The sequence below is a fragment of the Aquarana catesbeiana genome, linkage group LG06 (genome assembly GCF_042186555.1).
Source record: "Aquarana catesbeiana isolate 2022-GZ linkage group LG06, ASM4218655v1, whole genome shotgun sequence".
In the NCBI taxonomy this organism is placed as follows: Eukaryota; Metazoa; Chordata; class Amphibia; order Anura; family Ranidae; genus Aquarana; species Aquarana catesbeiana.
The window spans coordinates 35,789,774-35,815,230 of record NC_133329.1 but is presented as its reverse complement, the minus strand read 5'-3'; the positions used below and the strand labels follow the sequence as shown (position 1 = coordinate 35,815,230).

The window sequence follows — 25,457 nt, the reverse complement described above, 5'->3', positions numbered from 1 at the left end:
TAAGAGTTAATATTGGAAAAACATTTCTCCTTTCCACTGATGCTTTCCAATCCTTGTTCCACAAAAAAACCCAAATTTTCAAAAAAACATTTGTCAACACGTTAAAAATGTACCCGTTCAAAATGACAAACAGATTCTACTTAATAACAAACCTACAGTCCCTGTCTTGTTTGCACCGCCTGTATACTGCTGTTCAGAGTACATAGGGCCTGGTGGCCCCACACCTTTTCTTATTTAATTTGGGTGCGGGGTTCCCCTTAATATCCATACAAGACCCAAAGGGCCTGGTAATGGACTGGGGGGTACCCATGCCGTTTGTCTCACAGTTTTTTTATCCATATTACCAGGACCCGACATGACATTAAACCCGCAAGCAGTTTTTTTTTTTTTAACAATATGTTTATTGAGTTTTCCACAGGGTATCAGTACAGACGGTTGATGTAATAGCAAAGTTACATGGATTAGTACATGGTGCAATAACCAGTGTTGTTTTGTAACAAATGCATATAGCGAGTACCTAGTGATTAAGGTTGAAGTTCGATGAGTGGAGGCACCATCTCCAATCCCCGGCACCCCATCTGGGTTCTTACTGTGCCATGTGACTAGAGGTAGCACCACCAACCATCTACCTGACAAAGCTGGGTAACTTGTAGAACTATTAACATTCTAGATACGAAAGCTTAAAAAGAAAAAGAAAAGAAAAGAACAAAAACAAAAAAATAACTGTAGAGCATAGGTAACTTGCGAACCTACTTGTTATGATTGAAGGACATGAGTGCATGTCCCACGCTAAGTAGTAACTGAGAGAAGTGCCCCCAGGCGGAGCGGTGCATGGCCAGGGGGTTCCTACTTTCTGTGCATGTTAGATATGCGAGGTTGTGGCAGACTACGGGGGTAAAGATGAAGAATCTGAGATATGTTGCGACGTAAAAGAAGAAGGCAATCAGGGTAATGTTGTACTCCTCGGGTCAGTGATCCAGGGTTCCCAGTTGAGACAAAATGTTGCGGTATACATGTTGGCCTTAGCAAAGGAGAATTCCATTAGGAAATGGTTGTTTAGTAGAACGATGAGTTCCGATCCAGAGGGGGCTTGTGAGGCTTTCCATTTTTTCGTTAGAGCTAAATGGGCTGCAATGAGTATATGTGTCGCCAGGACTCTGATATTTTTGGGCCAGTTGGGGATGTTGAGACCCAGGAGGAGGACCAGTGGGGATAGCGGCAAGGGGATTTTGCAGAGCTGTGAGAGGAGGTCGGAGACCTCTTTCCAGTATGGGCGAATGTTAGGACAGTCCCACCAAATGTGGCTTAGGGTGCCTTTGCCTGAGCAGTTTCTCCAGCATTGAGAGGAGGTAGCCGGGTAAATATTTGCCAATCTGGCTGGGGTGTAGTACCACTTGTAGAACAGTTTTTGCGACGATTCCCAGTGAGATATGCATTTTGAAGCTTTGAGAGGGATGGTCAGGGCTTTGTGTCACAATGGGGGCTTCGGTGGCGAGCTTGTGAATGTGGACCAGAATGTGATGGATGAAGAGGTGTGATCGTCAGAGAGCCTTGTTAACACCTTGTAAATCCATGCAATGCCTTTAACTGCTGGGTTCGGGGTATTGTAAAAATTCAGGATGTCAGCTATTTGGGATTCACTTGCTGTGAGATCAAGTTTACCAATGATAGGGCGGAGTCTCATATACAAAAAAGATGTATTAGCAGGTAGGTCAAAAGATTGTTGTAGATGTGGGAAAGGGTGGGGTCCAGATGTGGAGATGAGTTGTCCCAAGTTGGTAAGTCCTTTTTGTATCCATACCCAAAAGGATAAATTAGGAGAGATCAACTCTAGTGCTTGGAGGTGTATTTTGGAAAGGATAGCTTTGGGAATGCCCATGGCTTTTTTTGCAGTGGCTGACCACACTCGGATATCTGCGGTTACCGTAAGCAGGAAGTGTCGATGTGGTTGCAAGCCGAGTAGTGCAGCCATTAGTATGTGTTGTAGATTCGCGTTGAGGGCCATGGTTTCAATTTGTGTCCAGGTCTTGGTCGAGGTGGGTGCCCACCATTCCCGTAGTTGATCTAGTATGACTGCCTTGTAGTATGCGTGGACGTTGGTGGCTCCCATTCCTCCATTTTGTACAGGAGACAAGAGGGTTTCTTTTTTGAGTCTGGGATGTTTATGTTGCCAAATATGTGTATTAAGTATGTTTTGTAGCTGTGCCAGTTGCTGGTGTATCATAGGTATCGGGATTGTGTGAAAAATATACAGAATATGTGGCAGTAAAAACATTTTGACTTGAGCTATTCTACCTGCCCAAGAGACAGTATAGTTACACATATTTTTGGAGATGCGCAGAAGCTTTTCCTGTAGGGCAGCATAGTTTAGTTGAAGCATAGATTTACTGGGGAAGGTTAGTTGGATACCCAGGTATGGGAGCGAGGAATTTGTAGCCCAAGTGAACGGAGTGGTTGTCGAGATGTGATGTGAAGTTTGAGGGTCTATCCCTAGGTTCAGCATGGTGGATTTGCTGTGGTTTATTTTATATAGAGAGATTGAACTAAATTTTCCCAATGTTTTTTGGATATTGGGTAGGGAAGATCTGGGATTTGTGAGGGTAATGATAACGTCATCCGCGTAGAGACCGATTTTATGTTCAACCGTCCCTACAGTAATGCCCGATTCTGCTGGTGTGGATCTAATGGCTTGTGCAAGTGGTTCCATCACCATGGCAAAAATCAGGGGGGAAAGTGGGCACCCCTGCCTAGTGCCATTAGTGATGCGAAAGGGGTCTGATATTATGCCTGAGGTCCAAACTCGGGCGCTGGGGAAGGAGTAAGGGTTGAATATAGCCTGGAGGATAGTCCCTGTCAGTCCGAACTTGAGCATGACCTTTTCCATGTATTTCCAGTGCACCCTGTCAAACGCCTTCTCTGCATCCAGGGAGAGGAAGAGAGAAGGCGTTTGACTGTGTTCCACCCATTGGATCAAGTCAATAAGGCGTCTGGTACCGTCGGAGGCCTGCCTACCAGGCACGAAGCCGACCTGGTCTGGATGGATGATAAGGGGGATTACTTTGGACAATCGTTGGGCTAATATTTTTGCATATAGCTTGGTATCAGTATTCAGGAGTGAGATCAGGCGGTAATTGGCTGGGTTATCAGAAGATTTGCCTGGTTTGGGTATGGTGACAATGAGGGCCTCCAGGGCTTCTGTGGGGATTTTGCCTGTATGAGTATATTGGTTAAAGGTAGTGCATAAGTGCGGGGTGAGCACGTCCGAGAAGTGTTTGCAATACTCGTTCGGGAATCCATCGGGCCCTGGGGCCTTGTGTAGGGGTAATCGTTTGATAGCTGTGCGGATTTCCTCAGGGGAAAAAGGCATAGAGATGGAGTCTAGTTGCTCAGTGGATATTGAGGGGAGGTGAATTGAGGAGAGAAACTCATCTATGTCTGCTAATTTTGGCTTGGTTTCGTTATTTAGGTCATTAAGATTGTAAAGTTTGGCGTAAAAGGCACCAAATTCATTTGCTATATCTAGAGGATTATGAACTTTTTTACCTTGGGAGCCGGATAAGTATTGTATCTTATTATTGGCCCGGTGTTTTTGGAGTTGCTTGGCCAGGAACGCACCTGACCTGTTGGCTGAGGAGTAATATTGTAGCTTAAGGCGTTTTACGTAATAGTCAAATCTTTTGTGGAGATGTTCGCTAAGGTCGTATCATAGGTTTTTGAGTTCTAGGGATAATTTGGTAGATGGAGTTTGTTTATTGGCAAATTCTAAGGCTCTGATCTGTTTTAGTAGTGTTTCCGTGGTGGCCGTTTGTTGTCGTTTAGTTTGTGCTCCGTATTTAATGAGGAGGCCCCGTGAGAAAGCTTTATGCGCATGCCAAACCATGGATTGGTCAGCAGTAGATTGTACATTGATGTCAAAGTATGTCTCAATCTCGGATCGAAGCTCATTCTCAAAGGATGGGTTGGTGAGGAGGGATGTGTTTAGTCTCCAAATAGTATGACTAGTAGTCTTTTTGCAATTAAATAATGTGATGGATATGGGTGCGTGGTCCGACCATGTGATTGTACCTATGCGTGCTTTAGCGACTGATTGGAGGAGAAATTTGTCTGTGAGGAACATGTCGATCCGAGAGTAAGACTGCTGGGGGCTGGAGAAGAAGGTGTAATCTCGCTCTATATCATGGGTACATCTCCACGGGTCATAAAGATCTTCTTTCTGTAGGAGGGAGGAAAAGGCAGAGGGCCTACGTTTAGTGGGATTGGATGTGTCTAGGGTTGTGTCAATGATTTTGTTAAAGTCTCCACATAGTATAACTGGATTGCATCTATACGGTGTCAGTTTGGAGATCAATGTGTTGAAAAATTTCTTTTGGCCAGTATTAGGGGCGTATAGGTTTACTAGAGTGAGGCGTTGGTTTGCAATCGTGGCGGAGAGAATCAGGTATCTGCCGTCTTCATCAGCTTCACAGTGGTGTAATTGAAAGGAGACAGAGGAACTAACTGCAATCATTACTCCCCTTTTTTTGGTGGGGGCACTGGCAAAGAAGCAGTGTGGGTATCGCGTATGCGAGCATTTTGGGGAGTTTTTTTTAGCGAAATGCGTTTCTTGTACGCAAAACACGTCAGCGTGTTGGGACAGTGCCTCTTTCCAGAGGAGTTTGCGTTTGAATGGGGAATTCAATCCCTTTACATTTAAGGAGGTGATTTTGAGGGCCATAATAGTGGGGGATGACCCAGGTTAGGAATGAAAGGAGCGAGATTCCACACCTCTTCTGTTCGCCCTGACTAAATATTAATCAAACAATAGAGTAGGTATCTATACAGAGTACGTCTGTTATATAAGTAGGTCAAATGTTAAATAGAGTATACGTTTGGTATGAATGCTTAAACACTGTTAGGAGAACCAAAAGGAAAAAAATAAAAATACAAAGAGAAAAGATCTCTTTAGGAACAAAAAGTAAATAGAACAATTAGAACAGTGTGCTTAGCACACTATAACCTTAGGGAGTGGATGTGTTTCAGTAACTGCGCCCATCAGGGATCTTAGTGGTGGTGCGGAGGACCAGGGGCCTGTTTGTTGTTACGGGCCTCGCCGGGATCGTTTATCCCATTCCTTGCAGACGGAGGACATGAATAAGAGCCCCTGTGATCTTTTTGGTTGGCAGACACGGGCAGAAATCCCCAGTTGGTTAGCTTTTTATATCCATCTTTGGGAGTAAGGATGGGAATTATCTGTTGCTGGTATGTGACCAGTAGCTTGGTAGGGAAACCCCATTTGTATGTAATTTTCTTCTCCTGTAGCACAGAGGTTGCAGGGGTGAATGCCCTTCTCAACTCCATCGTGGCCTTGGATAGGTCACTAAACATGAGGACATTAGTATAAGGTGCTGGCAGCGGTTTAGTGGTTTTGGCAATTTGTAGGATCTGCTCTTTAACTTGAAAGTAATGCACTCTCGCTAGTATGTCCCTGGGGGTATCAGGGGGAAGGTGTGCTGGCTTGGCAATTCTGTGTGCTCTATCAATCGTGATGTCTCATGCGTTTAGACGAGGCAGTAAGCTGGAGAACATCTCTCGCAGGTATGGCGTAATTTCATTCGGCTTAACAGATTCAGGGATACCCCTGAGTTTAATGTTGTTCCTTCTGGAACGATCTGCCAAATCTGCTAATTTCAGCTTCATGTGGTGTATTTCAGATGCATGGTGTTCGTGTGCGTCTAGCAATTCATTGTGGGCCCTGACATGATCCTGCATGTTATCCTCAAGCACAGTTGTTCTTTCTGCTAGGTGATCTACTCTGCCATGTATCTGAGAGACAGAGAGTTGCAGTTCCCTGTGGAGGTCTCTCTGCAGGGTAAGGAGCATAGCTTTCATCATTGATTCTGTCACAGGGCTATCAGAGACAGGGATGGTTGCTAGAGCTGGGGTGTGTGCAGTGTCAAGCTCACTGTCAGCCCATTGATGTCGTTTGTACTGTGGCTCCTTGCTGGGGGAGATGGCTGGGGAGGAGGCCAGTCTCTTACCTCTGTCTGTTCCTAGTTGTGAGGAGGAGACATCTGGCGATGGGAGAGTGTCCATGTCTTCCCTGTATGAGCGATCCAGCGGTTGGGAGAGGAGATCCTTGTGAGGAGAAGCTGTCAGCTGTGTCTCAGCGTGTGCAGCGCGGGACGCTTCTGAGGTGGAGCTCCCGGCGCCGGCGCCATCTTGGGCCTCGTTCATAGCTGCAGGGGGATAATAATCTGTGAGGCGGTGAGGTGCTGGCGGCTTATTCCGCCTCCTAGACATGCCCGGGATGGTCCTGCTACCTTCCCCCCTCCGTGGGATCGGAATGGGGGTCGGATGGTGGCGGAGAGTAGCGGTAGATCCCATCAGCGGCGCGGAGCTCAGGCTTTAGGCATCCATCATGGTCCGCGTCAGGCCACGCCCCCTAAACCCGCAAGCAGTTTTAAATGGGATTTTTTCCTTTAAAAATGACATTTGGTGCAGGGACTGTTCTAAACACGGGAAACACGCGCTACTTTACAGGCATACTATAGAAACCCCCCAGGTACGATATTTAAAGGAATATTTCACTTTTTTTTTTACTTTAAGCATCATTAAAATCACATCTCCCAAAAAAAACGGCCGTTTTTAAAAGTCTTTTTTTGCATTGATACATGTCCCCTGGGGTAGGACCCGGGTCCCCAAACCCTTTTTAGGACAATACCATGCAAATTAGCCTTTAAAATGAGCACTTTTGATTTCGAACGTTCGAGTCCCATAGACGTCAATGGGGTTCTAACGTTCGTGCAAATTTTCGGTCCGTTCGCAGGTTCTGGTGCGAACCGAACCGGGGGGTGTTCGGCTCATCCCTACTAAACACCATTCAAAATCTGTTAAATCACACCCTCTCATAGGTCCCACACTAGGAATCTTCCATAGCCCCTTCAAAATTAACAACACATCTCCCTGGATGAGTCCCCTCACACCACTGAGAAACAATCCAGATCCCCCCCCCCCACACATTGCTGGCCACACAACGAAATTCAGACCAAACACTTCTTTAAGAACAGAAAACTTTTATCTAGGGAAGATATAAACAAAAACAGAACCATTCATACTCCCACAATGGAACTATATACAAATTAGACACTTTCTGACCAGAAACGAATCGGCCCAATCCTGGACAAAACCCCTTACAACATTAGAAGACTTATGTACAAAAAAAAACCCTCACAGACATATCATTTCAACCCTTTACAACTCACTTTTTGAGGGAAAGAAGGACTTCTCCAGCATGTCATGCCAAAACTGGGAAAGAGAACTGGATATTAACTTAACGGAAAAAAATTGGGAAAAAAATGTATATGTACGCACATAAAGGATCTCTAAATGTGGCCACTCAAGAGTATGACTTCAAAATCATTACCAGATGGTACAGAAATCCTACCACTCTACATAAATTCTCCCCCCTGACTAGGGATAAGCTTCAGGTTCGAGTTGAACCCATGTTCGACTCGAACATCGTCTGTTCGCCCGTTCGCCGAATTGCAAATGATATGGGTCGTTCGTGCCAAATTCGTGTGGCACGTCACGGCCCATAATTCACTGCGGCATCGCAGTGCATTGCTGGCTGATGATTGGCCAAGCATGCACTATGACTCGCATGCTTGGCCAATCGCAGCACCGTCAGTAAAGAGAGCTGTAATTGGCCAAAGCCAGGGTGGCTTTGGCCAATTATGGCTCAGGGGGTTTAGAACATGCCCCACACTATATAAGGCCGCCTGCACGGCGGCCCTGTGTAGTGTGTTCCGGCGTGCTTAGAGAGAGAGAGAGACAGTGTCATTTCATTTGAGTTAGCTAGATTAGGCAGGACAGTCAGTGAGTTAGCTGCACTTACAGTGTATTGTGTATATATATGCATCCCAGGTGTTGTGTGTGTGTATATATATATATATATATATATATATATATATATATATATACACACTGTATTCAGTTTAGCTAGATCCGTTTTTGTTATCTTCCTACTAGGGATGAGCCAAACACCCCCCTGTTCGGTTCGCACCAGAACATGCGAACAGGAAAAAAGTTCGCTCGAACACGCGAACACCGTTAAAGTCTATGGGACACGAACATGAATAATCAAAAGTGCTAATTTTAAAGGCTAATATGCAAGTTATTGTCATAAAAAGTGTTTGGGGACCTGGGTCCTGCCCCAGGAGACATGGATCAATGCAAAAAAAAGTTTTAAAAACGGACGTTTTTTTCAGGAGCAGTGATTTTAATAATGCGTAAAGTCAAACAATAAAAGTGTAATATCCCTTTAAATTTCGTACCTGGGGGGTGTCTATAGTATGCCTGTAAAGGGGCGCATGTTTCCTGTGTTTAGAACAGTCTGACAGCAAAATGACATTTTGAAGGAAAAAACTCATTTAAAACTACCCGCGGCTATTGCATTGCCGACAATACACATAGAAGTTCATTGATAAAAACGGCATGGGAATTCCCCAAAGGGGAACCCCGAACCAAAATTAAAAAAAAAATAAATGACGTGGGGTCCCCCCAAAAATCCATACCAGACCCTTATCCGAGCACGCAACCTGGCAGGCCGCAGGAAAAGGGACGAGAGTGCGCCCCCCCCTCCTGAACCGTACCAGGCCACATGCCCTCAACATTGGGAGGGTGCTTTGGGGTAGCCCCCCAAAACACCTTGTCCCCATGTTGATGAGGACAAGGGCCTCATCCCCACAACCCTGACCGGTGGTTGTGGGGGTCTGCGGGCGGGGGGCTTATCGGAATCTGGAAGCCCCCTTTAACAAGGGGACCCCCAGATCCCGGCCCCCCCCTGTGTGAAATGGTAAGGGGGTACTTACCCCTACCATTTCACTAAAAAACTGTCAAAAATGTTAAAAATGACAGAGACAGTTTTTGACAATTCCTTTATTTAAATGGTTCTTCTTTCTTCCTTCATCTTCTGGTTCTTCTGGTTCTTCTGGCTCTTCTGGCTCTTCTGGCTCTTCCTCCGGCGTTCTCGTCCAGCATCTCCTCCGCGACGTCTTCTATCCTCTTCTCCTCGGGCCGCTCCGCACCCATGGCATGGGGGGAGGCTCCCGCTCTTCTCTTCTTCTCTTCTTATCTTCTTCTCTTCTTCATTTTCTTCTCCGGGCCGCTCCGCAACCCATGCTGGCATGGAGGGAGGCTCCCGCTGTGTGACGGCGCTCCTCGTCTGACAGTTCTTAAATAACGGGGGCGGGGCCACCCGGTGATCCCGCCCCCCTCTGACGCACGGTGACTTGACTTGACGTCACGGGGAATGCCACAGGGAAGTCCCGTCATGTCCCGTGCGTCAGAGGGGGGCGGGGTCACCGGGTGGCCCCGCCCCCCGTTATTTAAGAACTGTCAGACGAGGAGCGCCGTCACACAGCGGGAGCCTCCCTCCATGCCAGCATGGGTTGCGGAGCGGCCCGGAGAAGAAAATGAAGAAGAAGATGAAGAGAAGAGCGGGAGCCTCCCCCCATGCCATGGGTGCGGAGCGGCCCGAGGAGAAGAAGATAGAAGATGCCGCGGAGGAGATGCTGGATGAGAACGCCGGAGGAAGCACCAGAAGAGCCAGAAGAACCAGAAGATGAAGGAAGATAGAAGAAAGAAGAAGCATTTAAATAAAGGAATTGTCAAAAACTCTCTCTTGTCATTTTTAACATTTTTGACAGTTTTTTAGTGAAATGGTAGGGGTAAGTACCCCCTTACCATTTCACACAGGGGGGGGCAGGATCTGGGGGTCCCCTTGTTAAAGGGGGCTTCCAGATTCCGATAAGCCCCCCACCCGCAGACCCCCACAACCACTGGCCAGGGTTGTGGGGATGAGGCCCTTGTCCTCATCAACATGGGGACAAGGTGTTTTGGGGGGCTACCCCAAAGCACCCTCCCAATGTTGAGGGCATGTGGCCTGGTACGGTTCAGGAGGGGGGGCCACACTCTCGTCCCCCCCTCTTTTCCTGCGGCCTGCCAGGTTGCCTGCTCGGATAAGGGTCTGGTATGGATTTTTGGGGGGACCCCACGCCGTTTTTTTTTTTTTTTTCTGGCGTGGGGTTCCCCTCAAAATCCATACCAGACCTGAAGGGTCTGGTATGGAATTTAGGGGGAACCCCACGTCATTTTTTTTTTTTTAATTTTGGTCGGGGTTCCCCTTAATATCCATACCAGACCTGAAGGGCCTGGTATGGAATTTAGGAGGACTACCACGTCATTTATTTCTTTTTTAATTTTGGTTCGGGGTTCCCCTTTGGGGAATTCCCATGCCGTTTTTATCAATGAACTTCTATGTGTATTGTCGGCAATGCAACAGCCGCGGGTAGTTTTAAATTAGTTTTTTCCTTCAAAATGTCATTTTGCTGTCAGACTCTTCTAAACACAGGAAACATGCGCCCCTTTACAGGCATACTATAGACACCCCCCAGGTACGAAATTTAAAGGGATATTACACTTTTATTGTTTGACTTTAAGCATTATTAAAATCACTGCTCCTGAAAAAACGGCCGTATTTAAAACTTTTTTTTGCATTGATCCATGTCCCCTGGGGCAGGACCCAGGTCCCCAAACACTTTTTATGACAATAACTTGCATATTAGCCTTTAAAATTAGCACTTTTGATTTCTCCCATAGACTTTTAAAAGGTGTTCCGCGGCATTCGAATTTGCCGCGAACACCCCAAATTGTTCGCTGTTCGGCGAACTTGCGAACAGCCAATGTTCGAGTCGAACATGAGTTCGACTCGAACTCGAAGCTCATCCCTACTTCCTACTGATAGGCAGGCTTGTCTTGTTACAGTATTTATAGCTGTAGTGATATAATACCTTCAAAGAATGGGTCACGGCCCCAATGTAGTGATATATTAATATTGTATAGTATAGTAGTATCGTGGGTATGATAATTAATTAGTAAGTACTCTTCCGCAGCAACCCAATTCTTCCAGAGAGATGCACTTTATTGACTTCCAACACAGAACAAAGTCCAAAGTCCACAGATGACAAAAATATCCAGCAAAGTATATCATTCAGAGTCCCATGTTCCTAGGTCTGTGTGTTCATACACAGATAAGCCTAACATAAAAATAAATGCCAGCTTGAATGTCCTCTCTGAAATACAAGTCCACTAGGAGAGAGTTTCTGCTAGGTCAACCCAAAATACTCTTTGATCTTTTTGTTACCCCCTCAAGTCTAATTACCATCAATAAATACTTCTTCTATGGTCCTTTAAACAATGTACCCTTTGAAATGTTCAATTAGGTTTCCATACCATACCTCACCTCACACACCTAGGTAGACTTGCATAAGATCAACACATCAAAGAGTCTTCAGCTGTCCCCTTGATATGTTAAAATTCAGTTGACTTGGACAAATCAACCATTGTCAATTGATTTCTGGCCTAGTCAATATTGACTGTATGTGTACATACATATAATAATATAATGTCCCACATAAATCGGTGAACATATAACAACATATACAACAATAGCTACCTGAAGAAAATTGCTGGTGTTCTTTTGATCCTATTAGTACCACGGTGAAGCAGCTAGACTATTTACAGTTAGTGTAGTGCGTCCTCCTCACAGTGTTCAGTTAAAGCTACAAGTTAGTTTAGTGTGACCTCTGCACAGTGTTCAGCTAAAACTACAAGTTAGTGTAGTGCGTCCTCCTCACAGTGTTCAGCTAAAGCTACAAGTTAGTTTAGTGTGACCTCTGCACCTTGTTCAGCTAAAGCTACAAGTTAGGGTAGTGCGTCCTCCTCACAGTGTTCAGTTAAAGCTACAAGTTAGTTTAATGTAACCTCTGCACAGTGTTCAGCTAAAGCTACAAGTTAGGTTAGTGCGTCCTCCTCACAGTGTTCAGCTAATGCTACAAGTTGGTGTACTGCGTCCTCCTCACAGTGTTCAGCTAATGCTACAAGTTGGTGTAGTGCATCCTCCTCACAGTGTTCAGCTAAAACTACAAGTTAGTGTAGTGCAACCTCTGCACAGTGTTCAGCTAAAGCTACAAGTTAGTGTAGTGCGTCCTCTGAACAGTGTTCAGCTAAAGCTACAAGTTAGTGTAGTGCGTCCTCCTCACAGTGTTCAGCTAAAACTACAAGTTAGTTTTTTGCAAGCTCTGCACAGTGTTCACCTAAAGCTACCTGTAGAAGGTTGGTGGTGTTTTCCTGATCCTATCACTACCGCAGGCAGCTAAATAAGCTACAAGTTCGTTTTTTGCGAGCTCTGCACAGTGTTCAGCTAAAGCTACCTTTAGAAGGTTGGTGGTGTTTTCCTGATCCCATCAGTATCGTAGACAGCTAAATAAGCTACAAGTTCGTTTTTTGCGAGCTCTGAACAGTGTTCAGCTAAAACTACATGTTAGTGTAGTGCGAGCTCTGCACAGTGTTCAGCTAAAGCTACTTGTAGAAGGTTGGTGGTGTTTTCATGATCCTATCACTACCGCAGGCAGCTAAATAAGCTACAAGTTAGTTTTTTGAGAGCTCTGCACAGTGTTCACCTAAAGCTACCTGTCAAAGGTTGGTGGTGTTTTCCTGATCCTATCACTACCGCAGGCAGCTAAATAAGCTACAAGAAAGTTTTTTGTGAGCTCTGCACAGTGTTCAGCTAAAGCTACCTGTAGAAGGTTGGTGGTGTTCTCATACTACAGGCAGGCAGTTGATTTTGCTAGCTGCAGTATCAGTATATATATATATATATATATATATATATATATATATATATATATCCCAGCTTAGTGCAGCTACAGGCCATTAGTACGTCTGGAAGGTCAAATGGTACGAACGGGGACACAGGGAACGCGCAAGCGCAGTGTCATCGACATCGCGCGTCATGCGGTGGGAGGGTATATAAGAAAGATTGCCAGTCCGTCTAGCCAATCCCATGAATAAGTCCGGTGTGACGAAACATGTCGGGGCGTGGCTATACGGCAATTGAGGAAGCTTGACGTAGGACGCTGTGACAGGCGGCGCCATACGGGTGAGCGGGGAAGCGGCTACGGGAGGCTCCAGAGAACGGGTGAGAGTGTCTGCATTCACCAAACTACCTGGGTCCGCCGTGACCACCATATGTCCAAGTTACCGTTTGAAGTGCTGTTGGTGATGACCATGATTGCTGTGCTTATTTACGTTATTGAAAATTGGAAAATGTGAGTTCTATGGTGTAGGAGAGTGTTATTTTTATTAAAGTTTGTTGCGTTACTGCACTATTGGTTCGCTTTTCCTTTCTTTCATGTGGAGAGAGCACTTGCTTATATACTTCGGTTAACTATACGGAATTGAGTGGAGGTTATCACTTTGCCCCTACTGTGTGGGAAAAGCCTGCAAGCCGAACACGAGAGTGTAAGGCAAAAAAAGCTGGTGAGTTTGCTCGCTGAAGGGGAGTGGAAGTCACATTCACAGCGGTGTGGTGGAAGATATTATCACTGAAGATCATACTTCTGATATTGTCACCATTATTTCACTACGTCTTCACCTATTGTTTGGACTTTTTATATTGAACTTTCTATTTTTAGATTATTATGCAAATGGACTGCACGTTGTGTGTTTATTAGAAACACTTTTTGGTTCATTTATTTTAGGCACATATTGTTATTATTTAAGTATCACATTGAGCAATCACTGAAAAATAATTCTTTTAGGTTTTTTAGCGCTGCTATTTGATCACACTATAGGTGAGGGCGATTGTACAGTGTATCATTTATTTTTATGTCTGGAAGGTCAACAAGAAGAGGCAGATAGTCACAAGCCAAAAAAAGAGGGCAAGCAGGCTCTGTGTCTAGAGGCAACAGTGCTGGACCTGGAGACGGTGCATCCTCATCAGCACGTTTTTTTCGGCAGCTGGCCGCGTTGAGCCACATGAGGAAGACTTGGTCGAGTGGATGACCAAGCCATCCTCATCCTCCTCATCCTCTCTCACCCATGCTCAGGGGACTTTGTCTGGCAAAACAGCTGCCAACGCGGCCTCTTCCCTTGGCTCAATGGCATCAGTGACTCCTTCCCTAGCCCCACCATGTCCTCCTGAGGAGTCCCTCGAACTGTTTGACCACAGTGTTGGGTACATGCTCCAGGAGGATGCCCAGCGTTTAGAAGGCTCTGGTGATGATACTGAGGTAGATGAAGGCAGTAACGTGAGCACGGACAGAGGGGGTGCCCAAGAAGGACAGCAATCTGGCAGTCATGCTCCCCCCGCTGCAACATACTGCCAGGTTTACTCCAGTGCTCACTCAACGTGGGTGCCTGATAGGAGAGAGGAGGAGGAGGAAGCGGCACATCACCAACGAGGCAGGATGCCCTCCAGGGGCCAGCCTAAGGGCAGCACACTGACTGCATCACACCCCAAAGCTCCGCATGTGCAGGGCTCTGCTGTCTCTGCGTGTTATTCCAAAAATTCTTTGGTGTGGGCCTTTTTTGAGACGAGTGCATCAGATCGCACCGCTGCTATTTGCAACATATGTCTCAAGTGTATCTCGCATGGCCAAAACATCTCCCGCTTGGGCACCACATGCTTGACCAGACATATGTTGACCTGCCATGCAGTTCATTGGCAAGTGTATCTAAAAGACCCACACCAAAGAACAAAGAGGACCTCTCCTTGCTCCTCATCAGCTGAGATCTCCAACCCCACTATGCCTTCAGTCCTCTCTGAGACCTGCACTGAGAGGAATGAAGGTGTAGAATTAGGTGTGTCACAGCCAAGTACTTGTGGGCAATCTGCTTTCAGTACACCGACATCAGATTGTACCAGGCAAATTTCCCTGCCCCAGCTGCTGCACCGCCGAAAGAAGTTCGCTCCCAGCCATGCACATGCCCAGCGGTTGAATGCTAGCTGGGCAAAATTGCTAGCACTTCAACTGCTGCCTTTTCAGTTGGTAGACTCTGTCCCCTTTTGTGAGTTTGTGGAATGTGAGGTTCCTCGGTGGCAGGTACCCAAACGCCACTTTTTCTCACGGAAGGTGATTCCGGCTCTCTACCGGCATGTGGAAGGCAATGTCTTGGCCTCGCTAGACAGGGAGGTCAGAGGTAAGGTGCATATTACCGCTGACTCATGGTCCAGCAGGCATGAACAGGGACGTTACCTAAGTTTCACCGCGCATTGGGTGACTCTGCTGGCAGCTGGGAAAGATGCAGGACAAGGTGCAGCAGTGTTGGAGGTTGTTCCACCACCACGCCACCAAAATGCCACTACTAATGATTCTGACACACCTCGCTCCTCCACCCCCTCCTCTTCTTCTTCCTCCATGGCCTCTTCCTGTGCTTTGTCCTCGGAACCAGCGGTGCTCCGTAGCCACTCAAGGGGCTACGCAAGTACGCAGGCCAAAAGATGCCATGCGGTGCTTGAGCTGGTGTGCTTGGAGGATAGGAGCCACACTGGGGCATAGGTTCTGTCAGCTCTGCAGAGGCAGGTTCAGAGGTGGTTGATGCCACGCCAACTTAAGGCAGGAATGGTGGTTTGCGACAATGGCACCAACCTCCTCTCTGCCCTCCGACAGAGACAAATGACCCATGTGCCCTGTTTGGCTCAAGTTCTTAACTTGGTGGTGCAGCGGTTCTTGGGCAGGTACCCGGGCTTACAGGATGTCCTGAGGCAGGCCAGGAAAGTCTGTGTGCATTTCCACCGGTCATATAATGCCAGTGCTCGGCTGGCCGACCTCCAAAAGGAGTTTAACCTGCCCAAGTAACGCCTAATCTGTGACATGCCCACCAGGTGGAACTCAACGTTGGCCATGCTGCAGCGGCTGCACATGCAGCAGAGAGCCATCAATGTGTACCTGTGCGACTATGACACCAGGACAGGGTCAGGGGATCTTGTTTTTTTTTCCCCCACGCCAGTGGGCTATGATCAGGGATGCATGCACTATCCTGTCACCATTTGAGGAGGCCACGAGGATGGTGAGCAGTGACAGTGCATGCATCAGTGACACTGTCCCCCTTGTCCACCTGTTGGAGCACACGCTGCGTGGAATAATGGACAGGGCACTTGAGGCAGAACAGAGGCAGGAAGAGGAGGACTTCCTTAGCTCTCAAGGCCCCCTTTATCCAGACAGAGTTCCTGCGTGCCCGTCGATCACACAGGAAGAGGACAAGGAGGAGGAGGAGGATTGTGTCAGTATGGAGGTGGAGCCTGGCACTCAGCATCAGCAGCAGTCTTTAAGGGATCAGTGCCAAGAAACACATGGACTTGTACATGACTGGGAGGAGGTGGCTGCGGACCATGTTGTCATTAGTGACCCAGAGGACTCCGGACCGAATGCCTCAGCAAACCTACACTGCATGGCCTCCCTGATCCTGCAAAGCCTGCGTAAGGATCCTCGTATTCGTGGTATCAAGAAGAAGGACCAATACTGGCTGGCAACCCTCCTTGATCCACGTTACAAGGGTAAGGTTGCGGACCTTATCTTGCCGTCGCAGAGGGAGCAGAGGATGAAACATCTTCGGGAGGCCTTGCAGAAAGGTCTGTGAAACGCGTTTCCAGAGACTGGGAGGTTACAAACTCCTGTTTCTGGACAACGTGTTGCTGAGGCTTCAGTCAGTCAAAGAAGGAGCGGTGGAGAAGGTGGCCGTCTGACCGATGCGTTCAGACAATTTTTTAGTCCGCAGCCCCAAGGTATGATTGGTTCCAGCAACCATCGCCAGCATCTGTTTTACATGGTGCAGGAATACCTAGGGGCAAGATCTGACTTGGACACCTTTCCCACTGAAAATCCTCTGGGTTACTGGGTCTTGAGGATGGATCACTGGCCAGAACTTGCACAGTATGCAATTGAGCTACTGGCCTGTCCTGCATCCAGCGTTCTTTCGGAACACACATTCAGTGCTGCTGGAGGGTTTGAAACCGATCACAGGGTGCGTCTGTCCACCGACTCAGTCGATCGACTGACCTTTATAAAAATGAATCAGTCTTGGATCACCACCAGCTACCAAGCACCTGATGCTGATGTAACCGAATAATTTTTTTTGAAATCTCAGATCCCTTCAAAGACTGGCTACGCTGCTGCTGAGTATCTATCCTGAGTAATTATTCTCTTCCTCCTCAATGATCATGCTGATAGCTTGTAAGAACATTTTTGGTTCTGGGCGCCGCCACCAGTGCCTAAGGCCCAATTTTTCAGTGCCTGTTTAACAGGGGCATGTAATTACAATTTTTGATGCAATACTTTGCAGCAGGGCTTGTTTCTGCGTTCCAACTAGAGTATCTGTGAGGGGTTGCAGTGTTGTGGCACCAGCACCAGTGCCTAAGGCCCAATTTTTCAGCCCCTGTTCAACAGGGGCATGTAATTACAATTCTTGATCTAATATTTCACAGCAGGGCCCGTTTCTACGCCCACCAAGAGTAACTGTGAGGACTTACAGTGTTGTGGCACCAGCACCACCACCAAAGACCCAATTTTTCTGCCCCTGTTCAACAGGGGCATGTAATTACAATTCTTGATCTAATATTTTACAGCATGGCCCTGTGAGGGCTTACAGTGTTGTGGCCACAACAACACCTAAGGCCCAAATTTCTGCTGAGTATATAGGGCACACCCCTACTTTCAAACATCCAACTTACAAATGACTCCTACTTGCAAACCGAAGGAGACAACAGGAAGTGAGATGAAATCTAAACCTAGGAAGGGAAATTCTCTCCTGTAAGAGTTAATATGGGAAAAACATTTCTCCTTTCCACTGATGCTTTATCACCAATCCTTGTTTCACAAAAAAAGCCAAATTTTCAAAAAACATTTGTCATTGGGGCAAAAAGTGAGGTAAATTCTTCTGAAGAGGAGCACAGACAGCAAAACAAATGTCAGAGGGGTGATAACCCTTCCCTATGTTTTCCAAAAAGCTTAAAATTTATTTTTTGGCTGGAGCTAAACACGTTAAAAATGTACCGGTTTAAAATTACAAACAGATTCTACTTAACAACAAACCTACAGTCCCTGTCTTGTTTGCATCGCCTGTATACTGCTGTTCAGAGTACAGAGCCTGTATACTGCTGTTCAGAGTACAGAGCCTGTATACTGCTGTTTCCTTTTTTAATTTGGGTGCGGGGTTCCCCTTAATATCCATACAAGACCCAAAGGGCCTGGTAATGGACTGGGGGGTACCCATGCCGTTTGTCTCACTGATTTTCATCCATATTGCCAGGACCTGACATTACATTAAAGCCGCAAGCAGTTTTAAATGACTTTTTTTGCTTTAAAAATTACATTTTGTGCAAGGAATGTTCTAAGCACGGGAAACATGCGCCACTTTACAGGCATATTATAGACACCCCCCAGGTATGATATTTAAAAGAATATTTCACTTTTTTTTTTACTTTAAGCATCATTAAAATCACTGCTCCCGAAAAAAATGGCCGTTTTTAAAAGTTTTTTTTGCATTGATACATGTCCCCTGAGGCAGGACCGGGTCCCCAAACCCTCTTTAGGACAATACCATGCAAATTAGCCTTTAAAATGAGCCTTTTGATTTCGAACGTTCGAGTCCCATAGACGTCAATGGGGTTCTAGCGTTCGTGCAAATTTTCGGTCCGAACCGGGGGGTTTTCGGCTCATCCCTACCCCTGACATCTGATAGCTTTTGGAGATGCAAACAAGAGGAAGGCTCGATGCTACATATATGGTGGTCATGCCCCTTAATTCAAAACTTCTGGAAATCAGTACATGAAACCATTACCTCAATCACTTCAGAAAATGTAAGTTTTAATCCAGCACAATACCTCCTACACTTCATCTTCCTTTCCAGAAAACAATACTTAAAATCCCTATCTATGTTCATGATGCAGCGCGACATTGTATCCCCTACCACTGGCATTCAAACGTCATTCCATCAAAAGCTGAATGGTTCAGGAGGATAAACATTATAGAAAAAATAGAGGAACTCATAAGTATTTCTCAGGAGAAAATAACTAAATTTTCAGCAACATGGCAAAACTGGATAGATTTCAAAATCTCTCAGACCTATAAAATAATCTTCAACTAAATTTGTATTTTTTATTTTTTTCTTCTTTAAGAAACAAAGTGCATAGGAGTGTTGGGGAAAACTATTACAATAAGAGTCCTGGTCCTACAATTATACAATCCCCCCCCCCCTTTTAATTGTGTATACCCATTTATTTTATCCCTTTTTCCCTCATCACCCAAAAGGAATATTTTCAATTTAATATTTATCTCAGCCGAATTAAAATGGTGAAATATTTGTTAAATATTTACTTAGACTAATAGATCTGTTCTCAACCACACTGACAATTCATCTTACTGTAAAATGTAACTCATCTCAACTGCTAGTGTAAACTTTTAAATTGTTTATTCTTTTATTACGCTGTATTGTATTTTCATTTTCACCCAATAAAATCTTGTGAAACAAAAAAAAAAAAAATTTAAAAGGACCTCATGATTTGTTTTTTGTGTGGGTCCCCCATTAACATGTACACTAGAGCCTCATCTAGAAAGAGGGCGTGGAATAGGCAAAGAGATCCTCTGGCTGCTCGGTTTGCAAACAAACTGAAGAAGCTGTTGTCATACTGCCGGCAATTTAAACCCACTTTTTGTTTTTGTAAATTAAATTTTTTTATATTACACAGATAAACCACTTCACAGGTATGGACAGGGCATCCCCTTGGCATTATATTTAAGAAATTTTGAAAAGAAAATTAAAATTCCCTTTAAGCATTAGTAAAATCACTGCTCCCTGTCAAAGGATTAAAAAAATAAAAATAAAATATATATATATATATATATATATATATATATATATATATATTCCCCAGGGCAGTGCCCAGCCCCCATTCCATTTGTTTGACAATCCCTTGCAACAGGCAGAACTATTTTTTTTTAACATTTGGCTCCCATTGACATTAATGAGGGTTCAGATTTGTCACCCAAACATCAGTAATGTTCATCATGCCCTGAACCCAAGTGTGTTTGACTCATCACTACTAACAACCAGTCTAGGCAGGAAGCAGTCACATTTAGCAGCGGTTTTAATACCACCGCTAAGTGCGTCACTTCCCGCTGCAGGTGGAGGTTCAGCCTGCTAGGTGAACACCCCATTTAGTTTGTATGTTCACCAAGCAGGTTAAGTTTGGACAAAGTTCTACTTTGGTCTGAACCAAAAGAAAACAGGTGCACTAGCAGTGTGAGTGTGTAAATGCACAAGTGCTGATTGTCTGAACCAACCAGGCCAAGTGTGAATCTGTATCCCGTTCCCGCCCGGCTCACGCAGATATACTGAGGCAGATTGGCTCTCCTGAGTGAAATCCCGTACATATGCAGCTTCGCCCAGGAGAGCCACCAGAGGGCGCGTGTGCCCCCTGCACAGTGGGGAACCCGATGTGCGATTGCTGCTGGCCACGCGCTATCTCGTGCACGAGCGGCAGCATGGGGGTTTGTGTGTGTAAACACACAAATCCCCATGCTGTCAGAGGAGAGACGGCAGAGCGTTTGTTTCTACAAAGTAGAAACCACGAATTGTCATCTCTCCTAGTTAGTCCCAAATACCACCAAAAGAAAGCTCTATTTGTGTAAAAAAGAAACGTCAATTTTGTTTGGGTACAACATCGCACGACCGCGCAATTGTCAGTTAAAGCAACGCATTGCCATATCGCAAAAAATGGCCCGGTCATTGAGCAGCCAAATCTTCCGGGGCTGAAGTGGTTAAAGCATCAAACCAACCAGGAGGCTAAAAGCATTGTGTAATGTGGAAAACTTTTTTCCTGTTCAGGAAATTTTCTTTTGAATAAAAATGGGCAAAAAGCTCATAAACATACTGTACTGTACATACTGTAAAAAGGTCATGTAAATAGTTTTAGTGAAGGATAAATAGACAGGCAAAAGAGAAAAAAGCAATACATAGCTATACAAAATAATATCTTTATAAACCCTGAAAGTTAAAGATCCATGGTCAATATGAAAAATGCAAAAGATCCAAAAAAGGAGATTCGGCAATAGTTAGCCATAATAATTGTTAATCAGTTTAATAAAGAAGTCTTATCCTAAAGTTCTCACCTTCTCTACATCCCCAAGACCTTCTGTGTCCAAGAGAACCAAAACACGATCCTCATAATTAGGGTGAGGGACATACCACATCCAGATGCCTTGGGTCTGAGCCTGAATAGTAGAACCCAGACTGAAGCCTGTGAAGAGGAAACATGGAAAACTATAAACACGGCATTGTAGCTTCAACTCTTTCTAATAGCTGGAGATGAATGTACCTCTGAAACGTGAATCAGTTGTGTTTTGACCAAATTTTGGAAAAGTTCTGGTACCTTCGAAAATTTGGAATTTCTGAGCCAGCAATACCAAAACAACTAATGAAAATATGAATCATGCTCCAAACTGTGTATAGTACCGAGGAGCAATCTATGTAATATTGTGCAGCATTGTTTGGGAGGCTTCTAACAGCGCTGCCTGATTAAACTGTGGGGCCAAAAAGCAGATAAGCCACTTAGAACAGTAGAACCTGGTGGCATTGTCAGTCAAGGAAAGAAAGATAAAATCTTTTGTGAATCCGAACTGTGAAAAATAACACTGAAATTTTAATTGGGCTGGAGACATTCAAATTTGTGTCCAAATCTAATGTCATTGGAATTTTAGAAAACACTTAAAAGATGACCACTCACCTTTCTGAGCTCCAGCCAACCTGTTCATCAGGTAAGACTTTCCTGTCCGATACCTGCCAACAATGGACACCACCACCACTGGTTGGTGGATCTTGGAAAGGATTTTGATGGACTCGGGGTTCACCATAAGCTGTGCTCTTCCATTATTTATCCTGTTCTCAATGAGGCAGACTGGCTTATTCATTTTGAATTCAGAGTTGGTGGAAGATGATACAATCAATTCTGAAAGAGGGAAACATTTATTGACTTGTTGTTCAAGGTTGACAGCGTAGATCAGTTTTCCCATAGGTATGATAAAATTGTCGACTTTACCAAGACTATTTTGTTGGTGTAGGAAGGACAAGTTTGGCATAACTGGGCTGACTTTTCAGTTTCAGGTTTAAATGCAAGAAGTTTGACAAACAAAACTAAAGAACTTGCTTTGTTAGAATGTATGTTACTTCAGTGTCGGGAGTGTCATTCATAGAGTTGGGTATTGATTGATTCCCAGGCAGATGAAAATTGGCTAACAATGTTTCCTAAATTATGGGTAGGAATCCTTAAATTAAGCTGCCCAACTGGAATGTAGTACAAATTGTTGAAAATAATTAGACCCACTTCCAACTCTGGCTGATTTAAAGAATCCAAAATTTCTTTATTGGTATTGTCCTGACCAGAATGAGTGTGATCAGAGTACCTGGTATACCCACCACCATTTATATTGCGTTTGTGTGCTTTGCGACTGCGAGCTTTGCGACTGCGAGCTTTGCGACTGCGAGAGGCCATCTTGCCTTCCTGTTTAAGTGAAAGCTGTGAAGAAACAGATAACACAGAAGAATTATATTCCATATCATCATCATCCTCATCATTACTACCACATCCTTTACCATTTTGCCTGCTTGTCTGTAGGTTAATGTTTTCTACCTATGGTTAGTAGGGATGAGCTTTATGTTCGGGTCAAACATGAGTTTGACTCGAACATTGGCTGTTCGCCGAATAGCGAACAATTTGGGGTGTTTGCTGAAGATTTGAAAGCCGCGGAACACCCTTTAAAAGCCTATGGGAGAAATCAAAAGTGCTAATTTTAAAGGTTAATATGCAAGTTATTGTCATAAAAAGTGTTTGGGGACCTGGGTCCTGCCCCAGGGGACATGTATCAATGCAAAAAAAACTTTTAAAAATGGACGTTTTTTCAGGAGCAGTGATTTTAATAATGTTTAAAGTGAAACAATAAAAGTGAAATATTCCTTTAAGTTTCGAACCTGGGGGGTGTCTATAGTATGCTTGTAAAGGGGCGCATGTTTCCCATGTTTAGAACAGTCCGAGAGCAAAATGACATTTCTAAAGGAAAAAAAGTCCTTTAAAAGTACTCGCGGCTAATAATGAATTGTCGGTCCCGGCAATACACATAAAAGTCATTGAAAAAAACGGCATGGTATTCCCCCACAGTCCATTACCAGGCCCTTCAGGAAAAAACATCCGTTTTTAAAACTTTTTTGTGCATTGATCCATGTCCCCTGGGGCAGGACCCGGGTCCCCAAACACTTTTTATGACAATAACTTGCATATAAGCCTTTAAATTAGCACTTTTGATTATTCATGTTTGTGCCCATAGACTTCAAAGGTGTTCATGTGTTCGAACAAATTTTTTGCCTGTTCGCATGTTCTGCTGCCAACCGAACCGGGAGGTGTTCGGCTCATCCCTACTGGTTACTATTCCATCTCTACCTCTGGTTAGTATTCCATCTCTACCTATGGTTAGCATTCCATTTGTAAGCATGACCTCCACAGAACACCTTTTAGATGTCATAATATCTCCATATCACTGCCTACTTTGCCTCCTACTATGACAGTGGTTCTCAACTCCAGTCCTCGGGACCCACCAACAGGCCATATTTTAAGAATTACCTTGGGGAGTTGCAGACTAGAATACTGCAATCACTGAGCAGCAAGTGATATCACCTGTGATGTATTTCAGCTATCTTGCAAGCCTGGCCTGTTGGTGGGTCCTGAGGACTGGAGTTGAGAACCACTGTACTATGACAATACAACCACACCGACCAGCCATAACATTATGACCACCCACCATAACTCATCAAGGCATGAACTCCCCTAGACCTCTTAAAGCATGCTGTAGTATCTGGTACCACGCCGTTATGAACAGATCCTTTAACCCTTTTACTAAACACACTGTTGGCGGCTGGGCTGCCAATAAAGGGGTACCGTCGGTCCTCCTTAACGGGGCACTTGACAAGAAGGAGAGCGAGCTGTACTGTTTTATTGGTGGTTGCACACATGAAGGGAAGCCACAAGGGTATAGGACTGAAAATGGATCCCCTCCACTCTGATACCTCCTGTGCTTCTGTCCCACACAGTAAAGATCCCCCTGCATCCCTTTCCTGCAGCACAGCTAGCCGACATCCCTCCTCCCCCTCCCGCCGGCTTCAACTACTGCTGGGAAGCCACAGGGTGATCTAACTCTAAAGACAAATCCTTCCTCACCGCCCTCCGCTCCTATCCCCCCCATCCTGGTGGGCCCTCAACAGTACAGATCCCCCAGTACTCCCTCCCTGTAGCATTGTGAGCCACCTTTCTCTTCCTTCCCTCCTGGCAGCTGCAGCTGCCACTGGTGCACAGGTGCATTGGTTTCAGGATGGGGGGTGGGGGTGCTCATAAAAATGTCATGCTTACAGCCCCTTTTTTTCCTAAAAGAACACAGTGAGCAATCTGTGCTGATCACTCCTGTGTTCATTCTTCACTGAAGCATAGTAAATTGTTGTTCACTATGTTTCAGTTTTTGAATGAACAGAGGTCTCTGTTAAGAGTGCCTCCTGTTCATTCATCTGTTGCACAGCTGAGGGTGCAGAGAAAGGGTTGGATAAGTTTGTCCCCAGTCCCTTTCTCTGCCTCAACAGTGAAATAACAGACTGTTAAAAATGTAAAATAAGAATTAAATAAATAAATATATTTGAAAAAAAAAAAACATAAATAAGAGCTTGATCACACATGCTTTTCTCTTTGACGTGCAATCGGCATTTGGATCACTCTTCAGAGAGCATTTGATAGTTGGTAAGGAGGCAATACCATACCGTTGCAGAGCACGTGCAGGTCAGCGCCATTCACCTGAACTGATCGCGCTCAATAGAGTTCCCAGCTGGCACTCTCTCTCCCCTTCTTATGGTGTCTACTTTCAGAAAAAATATCGTGTTTGGGTGTTTTATGGAATCTTCAGGGTTAAAATTATTTTTTAAACATGTGTGGGGCTCTGGCAGCAAGAAGGTCCAGTTCTGTAAGTTGCGAGATGGGGACTCCATGGATTAGACTTCTTTTTCCAGCACATCCCACAGATGCAATTGGATTGAGATCTGAAGAATTAGGAGGCCACCTCAAACAACTTACACTCGCTGTGTTCCTCAAACCATTCTTGAATTCATCAGACCAGACCACCTTCTTCCATTGCTCCTGTGGTCCAGTTCTGATACACAGATGCCCATTGTAGGCTGTGGACATGGGCAGGGCCGGACTTACTATTGGGCTTAACTGGACTCAAGCCCATGGGCCCCGCCCAATAGGGGGCCCCAGGGCCCCACCGGCCCCCGCCCGTTTCGAAAGCCGCCAAGAGCGGTCGAAAGCCGCCAAGATACACAGGACATCCGGCTCTGTATCTCGGCGGCGCCATTTTTAAACTGAAAGGCTGCAATGACAAGGCTACACTGACAAGGCTTCACTGGCAAGGCTGCAGATGGACACTGATAAGGCTGCATTGATGGGCATTTAAATGTAAGTTTTTTTCCTTAAACTTCCCTCCTAAAAGTTTCTTTCCTTAAAATTCCCTCCTAAACTTGGGTGTGTGTTATACGCCGGCGCGTGTTAT

General features: G+C 45.3%; 2 protein-coding genes across 5 annotated transcripts in view; one reads left to right on the top strand and one right to left on the bottom strand.

Moving 5' to 3' along the window:
* Nucleotides 1-25,457, top strand: part of LOC141148310 (guanylate-binding protein 1-like) — a 1,084,899-nt gene that overhangs the window by 759,881 nt on the left and 299,561 nt on the right. The window lies entirely within an intron of this gene.
* Nucleotides 1-25,457, bottom strand: part of LOC141148309 (guanylate-binding protein 6-like) — a 291,205-nt gene that overhangs the window by 89,671 nt on the left and 176,077 nt on the right. For all 4 annotated transcript variants that reach the window (XM_073635616.1, XM_073635620.1, XM_073635613.1 and 1 more), the window contains 3 exons: nt 22,294-22,393; nt 21,605-21,826; nt 20,991-21,118 (listed from right to left, as the gene is read on the bottom strand). In XM_073635616.1, the coding sequence (XP_073491717.1) occupies nt 20,991-21,118; nt 21,605-21,826; nt 22,294-22,369 (426 nt within the window). In that variant the 5' untranslated portion in view covers nt 22,370-22,393. The remainder of the gene's footprint in view (nt 1-20,990; nt 21,119-21,604; nt 21,827-22,293; nt 22,394-25,457) is intronic.